Raw genomic sequence first — 14,749 nt, forward strand, 5'->3', positions numbered from 1 at the left:
CCACTCGGCATATCCACCGGGATTTGAGTCGCTTCCCACCGGAAACGACGACTGCTCCCACCGGGATGCGACCCCAAACCCCTCACGAGCATCATGGTATTCTTTACTGACCTTCCCCATATAGATCGGATCTCCCTTCTCCGCATCTGCAGTTCCTGACATAGGACAAGCTTCATCTCGCATTCGACCTACATTGGCGCGGCAGTCTAAACTAAGCATAATGTTTAAGCTCTGCACCATCACCAACAAAGTGTCCAGCTTGCGAACCGGATCATGATGCATTGGGGCGCCACTGTGTCTGAGACATGGCATCGTATGTTCCCCAGAGTTTACATTACGGGTCGCTTGATGTAGATCACAACCATGACGCAGCATTGGTGCGCGTATTCTATCCAATTAATCACGAGCAGGTGTTTCGTGTTTCCTATTTGTGGAACTGAAATCTTGTGACATATCATCAGTCAAAGCATCGGCTAAATGCCGTATGGAAGGTCCCCCGGATCTGCAGATGTAACATTAAACTTGGCGCTCCAATAACGATCTGAGCCCAGGCCCAATTCAACTGGCGATATGGGGTAAGGAGTTTTCTGATTCCGGGACTTATGGGTATCGATGTCATGGATATATAAACAGCTGCTGATACGGCGTAACATCCGCTTCATCAAGCCGACCGATCAACGAAAACCAGCTCCATCATGGTCATTGTCAAAGCCTCAGCCCTCTTTTTGGGCCTTGCGTCCCTCATTCTTCCTGTCAGCGGTCAAGCTGTCAATGACGTGGCTGACGCCTTCGATTTGACCCAGGTCTCCCTCACAGATAGTCGATGGATGGACAATCAGAACCGGACATTGAACTACCTTCTCTCGGTTGACCCTGATCGTCTTCTCTACGTGTTCCGCAAGAATCACGGCGTTGATACAAAGGGCGCACAGACAAACGGCGGATGGGACGCACCCGACTTTCCCTTTCGTAGCCATGTCCAAGGCCATTTTCTTTCAGCCTGGACACAATGCTATGCTTCAGCAGGAGTCAAAGAATGTGGCGATAGAGCTACATACTTTGTACAGGAGCTCGCAAAATGCCAAGCCAACAACGCAAAGGCTGGCTTCAATAAGGGCTATCTCTCCGGTTTCCCTGAAACAGACATTTCCAAAGTCGAAGACCGGACGCTCAACAATGGAAACGTCCCTTACTACGCTATCCACAAGACTCTTGCGGGGCTGCTAGATGTTTATCGCCGTATGGGTGATCAGACCGCCAAAGACACCATGCTGTCACTTGCCAGTTGGGTTGACACTCGCACCTCGAAGTTGAGCTACAACCAGATGCAGAGCATGCTGCAGACTGAATTTGGTGGAATGAACGAAGTCCTCGCTGATATAGCTTTTTACACGAAAGATACGAAGTGGCTCAAGGTCGCCCAGCGCTTTGACCATGCTGTCATCTTCGACCCTCTGCAGCAGAACACCGACAAACTCTCTGGCCTGCACGCTAACACCCAACTTCCCAAGTGGATTGGTGCTTTGCGCGAGTACAAGGTCGGTGGTGATAAGAAGTACCTCGACATTGGCCGCAACGCATGGAACATAGTCGTCAACAAGCACACCTACGCCATTGGTGGAAACAGTCAGGCCGAGCACTTCCGAGCTCCCGATGCTATTGCTGGGTTCCTCACTGATGATACCTGCGAGGCTTGCAACAGCTACAACATGCTGAAGCTCACTCGCGAACTTTGGGCACTGAACCCAACAGACGCTTCTTACTTTGACTTTTATGAGAAAGCCCTACTGAACCACCTGCTTGGTCAGCAAGATCCTAGCAGCAATCACGGACATGTTACATACTTCACGCCTCTCAAAGCAGGCGGTCGTCGCGGAGTTGGTCCTGCTTGGGGTGGCGGTACCTGGAGTACTGACTACAACTCCTTCTGGTGCTGCCAAGGTACAGGAGTCGAGACCAACACCAAGCTCATGGACTCGATCTACTTTCACACTTCTGACACTCTTTATGTCAACCTCTTCACTCCGTCGAAGCTCAACTGGTCTCAGAAGAAGGTGTCTATAACTCAGACGACTGACTTCCCTGAAAGTGATACATCGACATTCAAGATCACTGGTGACACCAGTGAATGGACTCTCGCAGTCCGCATCCCATCTTGGACCTCTAAGGCCTCCATCAAAGTCAACGGCCAAGCTTCGAATGTGGCCATAGAGTCTGGCAAGTACGCTACGATCAAGAGACAGTGGAAGTCTGGGGATACTGTTACTGTCCAGCTCCCTATGGGCTTGCACACCGTTGCCGCGAACGATGATCAGACCTTGGGGGCGATTGCCTTTGGTCCTGTCATTCTCGCCGGTAATTATGGCCAATCTACCCTGAACGGTAACCCTACGATTGACCTGGCGAGTATTAAGCGGAAGGGAAACGCTGGTCTGACATTTGAAGCTACGTCTGGTGGCAAGACTGTCGAATTGGGTCCATTCTATGACGCTCAGGGCTTCAACCACGCTGTTTACTGGAAGCTGAGTGGCAAGCTTTCAGGTTAGTGGACCTATAAAGGTCTTCAGGAGGATTGAGACATGGTAGTAGTGGTAAGCTGAAGAAGGGAAGTACATGGGCTTTTTTCTTTAGACTCTAGTTCGAATATACAAGCAAGGCCTATCATCTCAAAAGTTCAAACTAAATACCCAGACGATGACCTTGTAATATGATAAACGGCGTATCGATGCACTAAATCACTATTTTATTGCCCTAACCCTGAAAGCGACTGTCTATTCCCTATTTTCGTAACCTCAACGCCTCAATAGAAGCTTCAGGTCACTTCCGCTTCTGTAGAATCACGTTCCAGTGGCCAGTATGGAACTGCATGGTAATAAACTGACGGAAGTCAACAATCTGCCCTGGCACTTCTGTGATTTCGTATCTGGTAAGAAGATTGGCAGCAATCATTCTCATTTCCGCCCAGGCAAAACTGCGAGGAAGTCAAGAATTAGTAGGATAGCCAATTATTTTCGAAACTTTCGAGGTAAGAAGACTCACTTGATTCCGATACAAGAGTGTCTTCCGGCAGAGAAGGGAAAGTACGCGGTTGTACTATCAGACATGATCAGCATGCGGTCCATCTAGATAAGGCGTTGCAACATACTCAGCTGCAGGGTAGTCGCCTCTCTCGTCGTCAGGGAGCCATCTCTCTGGGATGAATGTCAATGCATCTGGCCAGTAATCTTCGTTGCGATGAAGATCTCGATATGAGGCAGAGACTACTGTGTGCGGAGGTAAGTCATATCCCATCAGGTTGACCCACTGGTCGCCAGTGCGGCGACCCATCTCGGATGCAATGGGATGCAGGCGAAGGTTTTCTTTGATGCAAGCCTCCAGGTATTGGTAGTCCTTGGAATCACGCACAGTCTTGCTGACAATGATGTCGTCGAGATTGTCATGACTGATAACAGGGAGGGATGCAAGAAGCTTAGCACGGGCTCGAGGATTGCGTGCAAGCTCCAGGAACAAACAGGCAATTGTACCAGAAGTTGTTTCTGAGCCAGCGAGGAGGAGTTCAGACATCTGGTCTAGAATATCCCTCGACGTCATCGTTGCATCAGTATCTGGCCTTTTACCATTTTCGATGAGATGCTGAAGGAGATCCGGCGAGTGTTGTTTCTCTACTGAGCGCTGACGAACAATTGAGTCGATAGCCTTTGAACGTTAGCGACAACGAAAGTAGGAGCAGAAGATCACTTTTACCATAATCATTTGCTTGGGCCAGTCAAACTCGACATTGCATCCAATTCGTCGTAGAAATCTCTTGACATAGACGTACTGGGAAACATCAGCAATGCATTCATAAGTGATGCTCAGAATAGTACCTTGTATCTGTCTGCCAGACCATCAAAGATGGCTCCCGGAATGGACTTCCATGTCTCGTCCATCTGTGGATCGCCAGATGCTTCATTGGGCTTTACCTGCCCGAAGCCCTTGCTAAATGAGCTTTCTCCCATACTATAGCACGTGTTAGTATTAACACATACCAATGCCGAAATTTATTGTTGCGCTTCAAACGTACATATCAAGCGCCACCTTGTGAAGGTCATCCATGAGATCAGTCTGGACACCTTCTATAGTCGAAGCACTTCCATTAAGAAGTGTCACGTAGCTTTGAAGAAGGTCATGCATTACGCCCTTGAAGACTGTCTCCAAATTATCCACATAACCCACTGTGAACGCTGGAGAAAGGAACCTCTTGAGGCGCTTATGGGGATGGAATCGACTGTAGAGGTATTAGAATAATTCGTCTTTGGGCCCTAATATTGTCAAATCCGGACTTTTACTTGCATTTCACCAAAGAGACCGGGACTCGTTCGGTCTCGAGAAATCTCGGCATACATGGCAACCTTGGGTAGGTCAATGGTTGACAGGATCTGCCTCAGAGACTCTTTGTCCGAAACCCAGATATGCCTTGGACCAAGACGACATATCGAGCCATATTTTGTGTGACTGCGTTGTACAAGCTTCCAAATTTCACCTGTAGAAAACAGATATCGTAGATGCAGAGTAGTCAATGGTGCGTACCATGGTCCCGGAATCTTTTGAAGAGGAGAACGAACAGCACGAAAGGTACCGAGAAGTGTCGAAGCCACAATGTACGTGACGATGGTGATAGCTAAGGCAATAAGTTGAAGATGAATCTTGGAAAAGTTTGAGCGAATTGACTCAACAAGAGGGGAATCCATTTTGTAACCCCTTTTGTGAAACTATAGTCATAGGAAAGATACTGGCTTTGTGGCTATGATATGTGTGTGTGTTATATACCGTTTCGACTCCAGGTATACCGGTAGCATCTAATATAACCTCAATTGGGTTAGTCACAAGTGATAGCATCTTCAAGTTGTAGTATTATGAGATAGTGCACGAACAAGCCTCGTTTCACAAAAGGACTGAGGATATGGCGCTCGGCACCCGAAAAGCTTCAGTCCCAGACTATCTCGACTCAAGTAGGGATGGCAATTATGCAATTAACTGATTATCCCGCACGATCGATACTACACAAAACTTGATGATTCTCCGTGCATAAATGTCTCAGCATAGAGATGGCCGGGCCTGTGGTGAACATAAAGCATTGACGTGGCGTTAACCTAGTGACGCCGGCTCATATCTTGCCAATTTCGTATCTTTATGCAACCTTTACTCCAACCCTTGTTATACCCCCCACAGAGACGACCTTAAGGTGCATAATAGAAGGTCTTCTCGCCCCAGTTACCCTTAGAGTCTCCGTATGGGGGATGATCAGGGCGCGTCGGCGCCTGATCATGCACGACACTTACCTGATCGATAGCCGTAGTTGACTAACCAAATGCATGGTGGAAGTTTAAAGTCTAGTACCAGAGTTCCTTGTTCTACGTAGTGCCCTGGACCGCCTGTGGAGGACTGTCGATCAAATTTACGGAGTAGGGGTACCCTCTTTTTCATCACAGTACCCCAGTTAGGCAACATGCCATACATATATTAGCTCTTGGACATTTTCTTATGCAGTTGCTGATAGGTGATGGCGGCATGCGTATCGTATAATTGTTAACCTTGTTATATGCCGTTCCTCGTATAGCCATTGTATACGCGCTTAGAGCCTCAGCGTGAGGCATTAACATCCGTTAGACCATCCGAGTAATGTCGGCACCTAAGATAACTTCGCAGCTGAATGCCGGAGTGCCGTCTGACCCCGCTTTCGTTTACGCAAACCGCCCTACGATCCAGCGTCGGGCCATCAACCAGAAGGCTGCAGGCTTGCGGAGAATAAGATCATATCGGACAATTATGAATGGCGCCATCGTTAGATCCGGCACGTATAGGACTCTACTAATACGTATAGCATTAGGGCACGTCGGTGAAAAGGCGGTTCTTTACATCGCCAGCGCCAGATGCCATCATTTAGGACCAGAGTCACTTTACAGCGTCCGAGTTGAAAAAGTATGCTTGATAAGCTACATACACGACAAATTCTATAGCCTATAGACTGTTTACACAGTACTGAGTCTCAGATCAAGAATCTCTGGTAGCTTCCCGCTACGCGGGTTTGCCTTCATTTCGCAGATGGATTTGAAACAAACCTTGGCTGGAGCGACCAAACCCATCTCAATATGCTTCTTCAACATAGGCCTCTGCTCATTCAACATCTCAATAATAGCCTCTCCCGAGGATATAGGAGGGGGCTCTGATGTGTTTATCATTATTTCCATGGCATCCTTGCAGTCTTGACGGGTGACAACCACCTGGAAAGCTTCTATAGCCACAGTCTTCAAAACAGCCCTAGCAAGCTGACGTAGATGTGAAATGTCTAGAGAAACAGGACCTAGTCGAACAGCATCGTTACTACGTCCCAAAAGGCGGAAGATTCCAGCCGGTTTATCAACCCACTCTGCGCGGTCCCCTGTTGGATAACGGATGACAGGTGTTAGGTCTCGGATCAAGTTTGTTACAACAAGTGTTCCGGGAATATTTTCTTCTTCGGTCGGGATAAACTCTCCATCTCGGTCGACGAGGATCTCGACAATGGCCGCTGCCGAGAGTACAATATGCTCTGCTGGGTCTGAGCTTCCAGCAGAAACGGCTACGACCCCCGCATCGATGGAGCCATATATGCAGCTGCGTATAGTCGCGTTGGGGAAGAGGTAGGCCACCGCAGCGACTTGGTCTTCAAACATTGGCTCACCACCAAACATGACAGCCGTCACATATTCGAACGTTTCTTGTTTAGGGCGGCAATAAGAGGCCAGACGGACCAACGATGTTATAGTTGAGAGCACGGCCGTTGCGCGGCATGTTCGCAGAAGCTGGGCAGTCACATCCGGCGCCATCAAACCCCCAATTGGTATCTGAATGGCAGGTATGGGTAGAGAAATGACGCTCAGAATGTGCAAGAGAAAAGAGCCGTAGAGGTCTCCAGCGTAAAAGAGATTGGCGACTCTGTCGCCTGCCCGCAGACCCGCATGGAGAAGTCCGTCTGCCAGGAGGGATGCAGTTCGAAGGAGCTCTATCTGAGAGTAGCTAGTAAACTTGGGAGTACCAGTTGTGCCTGAAAATCGAGGGCGGTTAGTCGCACGGCCATATGATGAGTTTTGGGATGTTCTCCAGCTTACCACCAGTTTTCATTAAAACGCCATCTATCTGGCAAGAGGTCATAACAGAACGGTCAGAATCATGATAGGCCGTCCAGTACTTGGAATGATCGATCAAAGGCACCTCTTTAGGGGTCAGTTGGCCAGTAGTCGCCATATCTTTGTAGAGATCGCTGTAGAACGGTGACTTCTGCTTTGCCTCGGCGATAAGTCCGTTGAGGCGAGGATATTGGTCATTCTTTGGTGGTTGTACGACTGACATGATGACGGCGGGCCCCAAGTTGCTACAGTTTCAGAAATCGAGAGAAGATAATTCCTTCCTTCGGCAAGAGGCAGAAAGAACTTGATTGTAATAGATGTGTAACCACGAAAGGTATACCAGGTTAAGGTTTCTTGCCGTCTGGGGTGTGCAATACACGGTCTCCTTCCGAGAAACAAGTTTCGAACACAAGCAACGGTTCGTGACTATCCGAGTGGTTTTCATGCTCTCCATTCTAGTGGCCCAAACGGAACGGCCGTAAAAGCGCATAAACAGCCTTTCGTTATGCGTTGTTGTACTCGGTTGTTTAAGTTTGGCAGGGATCTTAATGAGCTAATATTAGCTTCCCTCTGATACTGAGTTCTGCATGGTGATTGTCAGTTCTCAGTCACAGGTCTAACCCAGCAAAACCTTGAACGTGAGACACTCGTTCTTCTGATCGACGGAGTGTGGTTGCAATAGGGCCACGCAAGTGTCGGACCGAGACGCATGCATATACCAATACGAAAATTCCCTCATTGACACTTGAATAGGAGCCAAGGACGCTGCGGTCTTTGTCTAGTCTGGACCCCCCTGGATGACGTAGAATTCGGCATTCGGCAGGGACTCATTGAGAACCCAGGCGCTAGTCATTCCTGGCAAGATTGCCCGTATTGAGGGGGTGTGTCGGCATCGGGATGAACTTGGATACTGTCAACCATAATCACTACGGAACTTCGGCTCGGGAGCACAGATGGCTTCCCAGGGTTATTCTCAAAATCAAATAAGCTTCTGTCTCTCTATTGATGAGGGAAGGACAAGGCCTAGTACAGCCTCGTATAGAGTATGGCTAACGAAAGCACGGACGCCTTTTGTTGCACCATATGTACAGAGTAGGGCATCTCATACTACGTAGTATTGCTAACGGCCGTGCGCCCTGGATGCCCAAGCAAAAGCCGCATTCCGTTCCGGTGATTTGATAATTTTGACTGAACTCTGTCAGTGTCCAATACGAGAAGATAAGCAAGTGAAGCTAAGCTTTACTGGCGCGCGTGTTTTTGAGTTGAACAATGCCCAGTTACTTGCAGGGAATCTTGTCGGCAAGGAGAACAAACAAATTTTGCTTCATTCGCGAGCCTTTTGGCCTCCATATGAGTTGATAGATCAGGGCTTCCCTTGCACCGTCTTTCCAGTACGTAATAAAGAGAGGAACGATTGGGGGCCACCCAAGGGAACAACCATCTCATTCCTAGGAACCTAGTAGCGATCATCAATCGTGTTGAAACACAATGCCGCATAGTTGAAACAAGTTGTCCATTATGTCAAAGATTTACCATTTTATCGGTAGACACATAAAATTGCTACTCAGGCCGCCTCGTTTAGAGTTTAAGGCGGTCGGATGCTTGGATTAGCGTCGAAGGAGTGTAGGATATTACTGAAGAGGCAGAAAAGGGAGACGTTTGAACAGATCGGTGTCGACCTCTGGCTTCTTGTAAATTGAAAGCTTGAATCAAATCTAAGTTTGCGAACTGGAGACGTTTTTAGGTTGCTGGAAGTGGCAGTGAGGATATACTGCCTGAAATCGCTCACCAACAGAGTCGTCAATCTCAAGGGGGGGACGAAGGTCAACAGTTTTCAATTTATACCGTCAATTTATTGTCTATATCATGTCTATTGTCTATCTCTTGTCGCATGTAAAACATAGTCACTATGCTAGTTTTGCCTTTACTGATATGAACCCATTTGTCTCTTCCTTGGCGCGATCGCGGAGGACTCGTCGCAGAATTTTCCCGGACTGTACACAGCAGGAGTTCATTAGCTTGATTTTACTTTTAATGTGACCGCACTGCACTGACCTGAGTTCGGGGGATAACATCTACAAAGACTATGCCACCGTCAAGGCGCTTATAGCGTGCGACCCTTCTTTCAATCCAGCTCGTGATATCGTGAGCAGTAAGACTCGCGTCAGGACGTCTCACGACATATGCTCTTGGGAGTTCGTGCCCCTGCATTCCAGCACCAACAACGCCGCTGTCGATGATATCAGGATGAGTCGCAAGAATCGCCTCGAGCTCAGCGGGTGCAACCTGGAAACCCTTTACCTTGAGGATCTCTTTGCAACGATCTACGAGGTAGATGTTTGCTCCTGGTTCCCAGGAGTCTAGATATGCGATGTCTCCTGTCTTTAGCCATCGTATGCCATTCTGTTGAACAATAGTCTCTCTCGTTGCTTCAGGATTCTTCCAGTATCCTGCCATGAGTGTCGGGCTGGTAAACCAGAGTTCACCCTGTTTATTGGCCTCCGCAATCTCATTTACCCCATTCATCAGCTTGATAGCCGAGTTTGGTGCTGCTTCACCAACAGAGCCCGGAGAGCCAGCTAGACGGGGATCGTTCATGGTTCCCAGACAAGTCAACTCTGTCATACCCCAGCCCTGGCGAATAGTGACGCGGTCATCTTTGAAGAGAGCATTTGCCCTTTGCTCCAGCGATAAAGCAAGTGGTGCTGTCCCACAAATCACATTTTTCACGGTCCTGAGGCTATTGCCCACCAGTGCCGAGTTCGCCACGAGCGATGAGATAATTGGTGGAGCAACCATCAGCTCGGTGATCTCGTACTTCTCAATGTGTCGGAGCATGTCATTAAAGTTATACTGCCTCATGACATAGGTCTCCATGCCCATCTTGGGACAGTTGGCAATGAATGTTGTCTGTGCCGCAACATGGTTAAGTGGGAGAAAGCACAGGGCGCGAGCACGATAGGACTCCAGCCAAGCTTCTTGCTGAAGTCGATGAAGTAGGAGGTGCGCTTCACCATTGGAAACGTAGGCAAAGTGCGTCACCTCTACGCCTTTAGGCATGCCAGTTGTCCCTGAGCTGTAGTTTAGGCAACATACAGCAGACTCGGGGTTTGACGGTTCAAACCACTGGAAGCTTTCTGCATCATTAGCAGGGCTGAGAAGCTCAGTCCACGAGCGTACGCCTTCATGAGACAGATTGTTGTTGAGGGGAATTCGCGCGTCTTGATGAAAGATATGGCTCTTTTCTAGGCCGCTGACGCGTGCTGATTCAACGGCGGTTTTGATAAGATGCGTACTGGTAATGAGAACCTTTGCGCCGCTATCTTTCAACTGGTAGCTGAGCTCCAAAGCCGTGCTTGACGAAGTCGCGCCAGTATAGATAGCGCCGGCCATGATGATGCCAAAGAACAGGCAAGGCACAAAAACTCCATTCTCAGAAAACACCAAGACTCGATCTCCCGACGTTATGCCAAGACGACGAAGACCTACTGCCAGGCGTCTTGAGTACAACTCGAACTCCCAAAACGTCAAAGTATTCTTTGGGTCATCAGCATCCACAAAAGCCATCTTTTTATTGCGTGGGCCATGCTGTTCACTTCCAAAGACCCAGCTAGGTAGAGATATTCGAGGCGTGGGAGTAGACCACCTTGATTGGATAGGCATTTCGATTGAAAGGGAACCTGAATGGTTGCAATGTGATTAAGTCCGTAGGATTCGTATCTTCTAAACATGAGATAAGCTGGGTGATTAGGATCCCTCTTCTTTTCTCTGCATTTTTATGTATGGGCAAACCAGAGATTTAATGCAAGGTCGGTCTTACATTTGTACTAACTTGCCCTTACACGTTTTTGTCTAGACAGAAACCTGGATATCTCGGCATGGGTACCCTGGGAGCTGCCAAGGTTGGTGTGCACTTGTGAGGCGGAGGAGCTCATGCCGAACCGGAATTCATTAAGCTCCACTTGTGATTTACATCAGCTGGTTTTAAAACAAACGCTCAGCTACTTCGTTTTAGTGTCGAATCTGGTACGATTCTCATGTGTCATTTTAGGTTCAGTCCCGCTATGAACTTTCAAGCCCCCTTTTCAAACCTTGAACCTCCATGCATAATAGGTAATTTTAATGGGAAAAAGACAGGCTGTGTAACGTGCATATTTCGCGTTAACATCGCCCTCGTGTTTTCGGCCGTATCCCTGGCCGTGAGACATAATGCTTCTCAGAGAGAGAAAATGGCATGCTCTCATTTAAAGAGGCGGGATTTCACTGTAGCCCTAACAGAACCTTTGCCTTTTTTAGATATTTATGTTTGGGTTAGTTCTTGGCATGGCTGGGCCATTATCCCCGTGCGGGAATGAAGCTATTTTGACTTGCATGGTGGCAGGCCCAGGTCCTCCAGCTGAGCATCTGGATGAAGTCCACGTGATGAGACGTTAGTGAGATCTGTGGATATATCGGCCGACGGCGAACTGCGTGGTAGACTTGATCATGGGTAAAAGGCAGCATCAGCCAAACAATTCAAAAATGATGTTAACCATAATGAATAGGGAACACGACGGATTGCTAAGATAATTAAACGCTTGAGGGCAGTGGTTTGGTCCGACCTACGTTGGAACAGCTTCCATTTCTAGAAGGATTATCCGAGGCCCTTCAAAGCTCCGAGTTCTGTGGAGGACCCGACAAACTCGGAGCCGCGTCGCTTCTTTATCGCCGGCAATCTCGGGTCCCGGTGCTACCCCACGTGAGGATCTTACGCCTCAACCAATTCCACGTTATCTAATCTGTCGAATGCACTGTAGCTTGGGCTATCTATCATTTGGTATGACAAGTTGACAATGAAAAGGGCGCTCAAATGCGGGGTTTAGCGGTTGGATATCGTCGGCTCGGCCTGCCAATAGCGGCATAGGATAAGCCGACGGGCGATACTGACCCCAACCCCACATGACTTGTATAACTTGGAGAATGTAATCATTTGACATTCTCTGAACTTGTCCCTTCTTTCTTTCATCCTTCTTTTATAATACTACAGACTATAGTATGTGTTCCTTCTCCTTAACATCCTTAATCGACTACATCACTGACAACTGATAAGATCAGCTTAGACATCATGGCATCTTATAAAGAAACAGTATCAGCTGCCTTACAACAGCGCGATATCGGCCTTGGCAAGGTCGAACCAAAGCTACAGGGCATCCCCGATGAGCTCCCTCTTAGCTCTCAAAGCCTTCCTCAAGGTATCTTGACTGCACGCGAGATTGAGATCACAGAAAAGTATTCAGTGATCGAGCTCCTCGATGTCCTCCGTAAGCGAGAGATCAAGGTTGAGGAGGTGACGCGTGCATTCTTGCGGAGAGCTGCTCTTGCCCAGGTTGCTGTAAGCTATGGCCCACCTACACCCAAGCAGGATGCTAACAGCTCGAGTAGACTAATTGTTTAGTCGAGCTTATGTGGGATCAGGCCATTGAGCGAGCCAAATATCTCGATTCACTACCGGAACCCAAGGGAAAGCTCTTCGGTCTTCCCATTTCTACCAAGGAGCATCACGGCATGGTCGGCGAGAACGTCTCAACTCATGCCTCATTCGTTGCGTGGATTGGCAAAGCTCATGGCTCTAACCTTTTATATGACCATTTGTATGACGAAGGGTGCGTTTTCTACGTGCGAACTACTCAACCTCAAACCATCATGCATCTTGAGACCATCAGCAACATCTACGGACGAACAGTCAACCCTTACAACCGCGATTTGACGGCTGGTGGCAGCAGTGGTGGCGAGGGAGCTTTGCTTGGCTTCCGGGGAAGCATCTTGGTAAACATAATTTTGTCCATGGCCTCGGATTTTGACTGACATGAATAGGGTGTTGGTGGTGATATTGGTGGCAGTGTCCGTTGCCCAGCTGCCCACAACGGAATCTATGCCTTCAAGTGAGTTATCATGGTAGTAATGCCCGACTTATCTTTACTAAACCAAAACAGGCCAACTCTGAAGCGAATCTCCGTCATGGGCGCGCGCTCGATCATGGTCGGCAAGGAGACCGTTTCCTCAACACCTGGACCGATGACGCTTGACCGCGAGTCCCTCGAACTGTTTATGGAAGTCGCATTGTCAAAGAAGCCATGGCTCATCGATCCTTCCCTTACAGCCAAGCCATGGACTCCTTTTAAATTCGACAGACCTCTAAAGGTTGCGGTTCAATGGTGGGACGGTGTTGTCCAGCCCCATCCTCCCATGACAAGAGCTCTGAGGGAGGTTGCGGAAGCCTGCCGGAAAGCAGGCATGGAAGTTGTGGACTGGGACTGTAAGCCTTTGGACCATAAGAAGGGATGGGAGATCCTATCAGCATTGTACTGGCCAGATGGAGGCAAGGAGGCTCTTGAGCTCATGGAGGCCGCTGGCGAGCCTGTACTCCCATTAACAAAGTTCATTATTCAGGAGCAGCCCAGCGTGAAGGATTTGACGATGCATGAGCTTTGGGAGGTGAGTCTAATTGGCACGAAAGATCGGACAATACTGACAGTCTCTTAGCTATGCACCAAGCGCGACGATTATCGGGCAGCATATGCTCGAGCGTGGTCATACACAAGCAAGAACGACGGAAGAGAGGTTGACGTGATTCTATGTCCGCCATTCCCTGGAGCCGCAGCGCCTCATGATCAGTCACGGTACTGGGGCTACACTTCCCACTGGAATTTGCTTGACTAGTAAGTCATCCTCATGATATTCCGCCAAACTCTGCTGACAGTGATCCCAGCCCCGCGGCAGTTTTCCCAGTAACTACAGTCGACCCTGAGAAGGACCCCAAGGACCTAAACTACGTCCCCAAAAACGCGGACGACAAGTTCAACTATGACCTCTATAGCCCCGAGACATACGCCAATATGCCTATCAACCTGCAAATTGTTGGACGAAGGCAGTACGATGAGAAGGTACTTGCTGCGCTCAAAGAGATTGAGCACGCGATGGGTAGGAAGTGATGAGATACTAGGTATCTAAATGGCTTGTCTGAGAGGCGGATGGCCTGAAACTCCGCAACTCCGCCATCCTAGAGTCGGCGCAACCATTGCCCCGATATGATTGATTGGGAACTGTATGTCGTGGATAGTAGCGATGCGATATCAGTTCAATAGCTAGGGCATTCATACACCATAGATCATATAAAGGACACAAGACTCATGAATTATGTGCAGTCCGGATTATGCTTTTGGCTTCTAATGTGCCACCTCCAGTGATAAAGTCTCTAGTTCCGTTTGCTGCAACATAATTGGGACCAATGAACTGGAGTTATTTGCTTATTCTTTTGTGCTTCCTCTACAAGCCCGCACGGAACTGGCTGTCCAATTATTGGACGCAAAAAGGTTCGGAGAACGGCCATGTCCCGAATGTAACGGCGGCTTTTCATTGATCCAATCACAAGACGTGGAAAAGATCGCTGGCGCCCTGAAATGATGACCAACCATTGGGGGCGGCTTGACTGATTGGCCGCGCTATGCGAGTGCGCGGTCGAAATCAATCACAGGAAGTGAAAGGAAGTAAGATTCATGGAGCAAACATATCATATAAATAGATTCATCTTGTTACACCAGTTTCGTTAGCCATCATTAACC

General features: G+C 48.5%; 5 protein-coding genes across 5 annotated transcripts; 2 read left to right on the top strand and 3 right to left on the bottom strand.

Annotated features, from left to right (window-relative positions):
• Window positions 1-695: 695 nt before the first annotated feature.
• Window positions 696-2,546, top strand: FMAN_14713 (uncharacterized protein; the record flags this gene model as incomplete). Its single annotated transcript, XM_041822996.1, has 1 exon — window positions 696-2,546. The coding sequence occupies one exon, from the start codon at window positions 696-698 to the stop codon at window positions 2,544-2,546; it is 1,851 nt and encodes a 616-aa protein (XP_041688621.1).
• A 271-nt stretch (window positions 2,547-2,817) lies between these two features.
• Window positions 2,818-4,730, bottom strand: FMAN_14712 (uncharacterized protein; the record flags this gene model as incomplete). Its single annotated transcript, XM_041822997.1, has 7 exons — window positions 2,818-2,971; window positions 3,040-3,093; window positions 3,146-3,696; window positions 3,745-3,819; window positions 3,867-3,999; window positions 4,064-4,267; window positions 4,333-4,730. 7 exons carry the CDS (start codon window positions 4,728-4,730, stop codon window positions 2,818-2,820), a joined length of 1,569 nt encoding a protein of 522 aa, XP_041688622.1.
• Window positions 4,731-6,011: 1,281 nt separating this feature from the next.
• FMAN_14711 (uncharacterized protein) lies at window positions 6,012-7,371 on the bottom strand (the record flags this gene model as incomplete). The annotated part of the gene is made up of 2 exons (XM_041822998.1): window positions 6,012-7,066; window positions 7,131-7,371. The coding sequence occupies 2 exons, from the start codon at window positions 7,369-7,371 to the stop codon at window positions 6,012-6,014; spliced, it is 1,296 nt and encodes a 431-aa protein (XP_041688623.1).
• Window positions 7,372-9,055: 1,684 nt separating this feature from the next.
• Window positions 9,056-10,811, bottom strand: FMAN_14710 (uncharacterized protein; the record flags this gene model as incomplete). The annotated part of the gene is made up of 2 exons (XM_041822999.1): window positions 9,056-9,142; window positions 9,204-10,811. 2 exons carry the CDS (start codon window positions 10,809-10,811, stop codon window positions 9,056-9,058), a joined length of 1,695 nt encoding a protein of 564 aa, XP_041688624.1.
• Window positions 10,812-12,252: 1,441 nt separating this feature from the next.
• On the top strand, window positions 12,253-14,119 carry FMAN_14709 (uncharacterized protein; the record flags this gene model as incomplete). Its single annotated transcript, XM_041823001.1, has 6 exons — window positions 12,253-12,519; window positions 12,570-12,953; window positions 13,002-13,069; window positions 13,121-13,622; window positions 13,671-13,846; window positions 13,897-14,119. The coding sequence occupies 6 exons, from the start codon at window positions 12,253-12,255 to the stop codon at window positions 14,117-14,119; spliced, it is 1,620 nt and encodes a 539-aa protein (XP_041688625.1).
• Window positions 14,120-14,749: the final 630 nt, after the last annotated feature.

This window comes from Fusarium mangiferae (assembly GCF_900044065.1).
Source record: "Fusarium mangiferae strain MRC7560 genome assembly, contig: FMAN_scaffold014, whole genome shotgun sequence".
Taxonomy (NCBI): Eukaryota; Fungi; Ascomycota; class Sordariomycetes; order Hypocreales; family Nectriaceae; genus Fusarium; species Fusarium mangiferae.